General features: G+C 49.7%; 1 protein-coding gene across 1 annotated transcript in view; it reads left to right on the top strand.

Annotated features, from left to right (window-relative positions):
* The window catches only part of LOC106814258 (fibroblast growth factor 18-like), a gene marked incomplete in the record, with an annotated part of 28,839 nt that extends 26,806 nt beyond the window's left edge, over positions 1-2,033 (top strand). Inside the window, 1 exon segment of the mRNA XM_014818554.1 lies at positions 1,096-2,033. Within this exon segment, the coding sequence (XP_014674040.1) occupies positions 1,096-1,437 (342 nt within the window).
* Positions 2,034-2,236: the final 203 nt, after the last annotated feature.

Below are 2,236 nucleotides of genomic sequence, written 5' to 3'. Positions count from 1 at the left end.
CCGCGTTGCCAGCAGCGGCGCTATTTTTCTCGGCGGCGCTATACACGGCAGTGTTGTATTCGATGTGGGTCAACACGCGATGGAAATGGACGGACGCGCGGGAGTGCAGCGCGGTGCGCTCGTCATTTTATCTGTATTTGTACATCCGACGGGATGCGATGTTGACTTCGTTCGTGTGACGATTGCGAAGTTCAAATATTATTGTCGATAAGTGTGAGCTTATTTGTTTCTGCGAGCCGCCTTGTATTGAATGAAGTGTATAGCAATGAATACTAAGTAATAATATCGTATCTTATATAGGCTGCCATAGCAAATATCGCGTATAAATAGGGCATTCGCCGTATAAAAGGCTGAACATCGCGTGTACAGTGCGTGCTGATAGCGAGGCGATACCAATATATCACTCCTGGCTCTTGAGCCCGCACTGGCCTTCCGCTGACGTCACGTCTACGTCACGGAGTCAGGGAGCACGGCGTGCGACTCTTGCGCGTAGAACGTGCAACCCCCGAGCGAGTGAAAAGAAAATGCTGATGAGATTGCTAACTTTGTTATTGTGTACTTTGTTATTGTGTACTTTGTTATTGTGTACTTTGTTATTGTGTACTTTGTTATTTTATTGCGGCGAGTAGCGTTTCGCGGCGTGGAAAACGCGTCACTGGTCACGTGACCGTAATTATTTCTCGGTTTTCATCACGCTGTGCATTATTTTCGAGCTTCAGTATACTGTGCGCTTAATTCTGCTCGCATCTCTTCCTCACACGTTGCTAAGGCGTGCGAACACCATCGGATATGACTTGTCCGTTTTAAAATCCCAAGGCATGCTGTTTGATGATGTGCCTTATTCCGCTGGTTATGTGATTCTATGTGATTCAAGTGAAAAACAACTTTAATGAGGTCGAATCGCACCGGACCGCTCTGTTGACGTATATTCGAATGTTTTTGTGTGTGCAAAAAATTTATCGATATGATACCTATACGTCGATTGCGCGTTAAATCTCATTTGTGTATCATCGGTTCTTCGAAGAAATGTCGCCGAATTTACGCGCACTTGTGTGAACACTATCTAATATCAACTCTATCTTTTTCTGCTTTCAGCAACACGGCGAGAACGAAAAATGCAAGTTCTACGAGCGAATAACACCCGACGGTCACACGGAGTTCCAGTCGGTGTTCAACGACACTTGGCTGTTAGGCTTTAACAAGAAGGGTAAACCCCTTAAGGGCAATGCACACCGGAAGCGACGGAGCCGCGACTTCCGGTTAGGTTATCATTTCATAAAGATATTAGACGGCGAGAGCGGCCTGACGGACTTTGGGCATCCCAAGTACGGCCCGCACCGTCGCTACAACGCCAAGCGCTTCGACGTCGTCAGTGCGAGTGTTGACATCGGCCGTGACTCTCCCGTCATCACGTCGTTCGCGCAGCCTGCAAGGTGACAGTGCACAGCGACGGCCGGCAGATGGCGCTGCCGCTAATAGCTGTTCATGTGTTGCGCGTGCGTACTGCTGCCCGTAGCTAGCAGCAGCAGCGGCCCCGTAACTGCGTCGCTCTCCGACAGGGGCGCCCGACTCGCCGCCGTGCGTGCGCGCATGCGTGGGGTCCAGTACGCGCGGGAGAAGCAACAGAGTGCAATAGAACATTGGCAGCTAGGGTGCGTCCGTGAATGAACAATACTGTAGCTGAGCGACTCGTACTCGTGCGTGTGCTATTTGTTCGAATAGCTCGACTTTACTCTGTGAAGCCAGCGTACCGCGGCACGTTATCGCGAGAACTCGCGAGAAGTACAGAGGACACATTCTCAGTCCCGACTACAAGAGGAAAGACATATTCGACGCGACGGCAACGCCACCTGGAGGAGCGGATCAGAGTGTCAACTATCTATAGGTTTCGTTAGCCGTAATAGAATGATTATATGGGTGCTGTCTCTGTTTAACATATAGGTCTGGTAATTGTAGTTATTTATTTTTCGCACACACTGTTGTAATATAATATACGCGACTTGCTGCGGTTGACTGACTAATAAACTAATGAGGGCACGGTAACTGTAGAGTTTTAAAACCAGGTTCAAGCCCCGGTCGTGCCAAGTGGTTGAGTTAGGCCGATGCACAAAATTCATAGGGTTGGGTTTTCCCGTGGGTGATGGCCTGGTGGTGGTCTGTCTGTCTGTCTGTCTGTTTGTCTGTGTGTGTGTGTGTGTGCGTGCGTGCGTGCGTGCGTGCGTGTGTGCGTGCGTGT

The sequence above is a fragment of the Priapulus caudatus genome, unplaced genomic scaffold (assembly GCF_000485595.1).
Source record: "Priapulus caudatus unplaced genomic scaffold, Priapulus_caudatus-5.0.1 Scaffold893, whole genome shotgun sequence".
NCBI classification, from domain to species: Eukaryota; Metazoa; Priapulida; class Priapulimorpha; order Priapulimorphida; family Priapulidae; genus Priapulus; species Priapulus caudatus.
The sequence above is the reverse complement of the archived record's forward strand: the minus strand, read 5'-3'. Positions and strand labels throughout refer to the sequence as shown.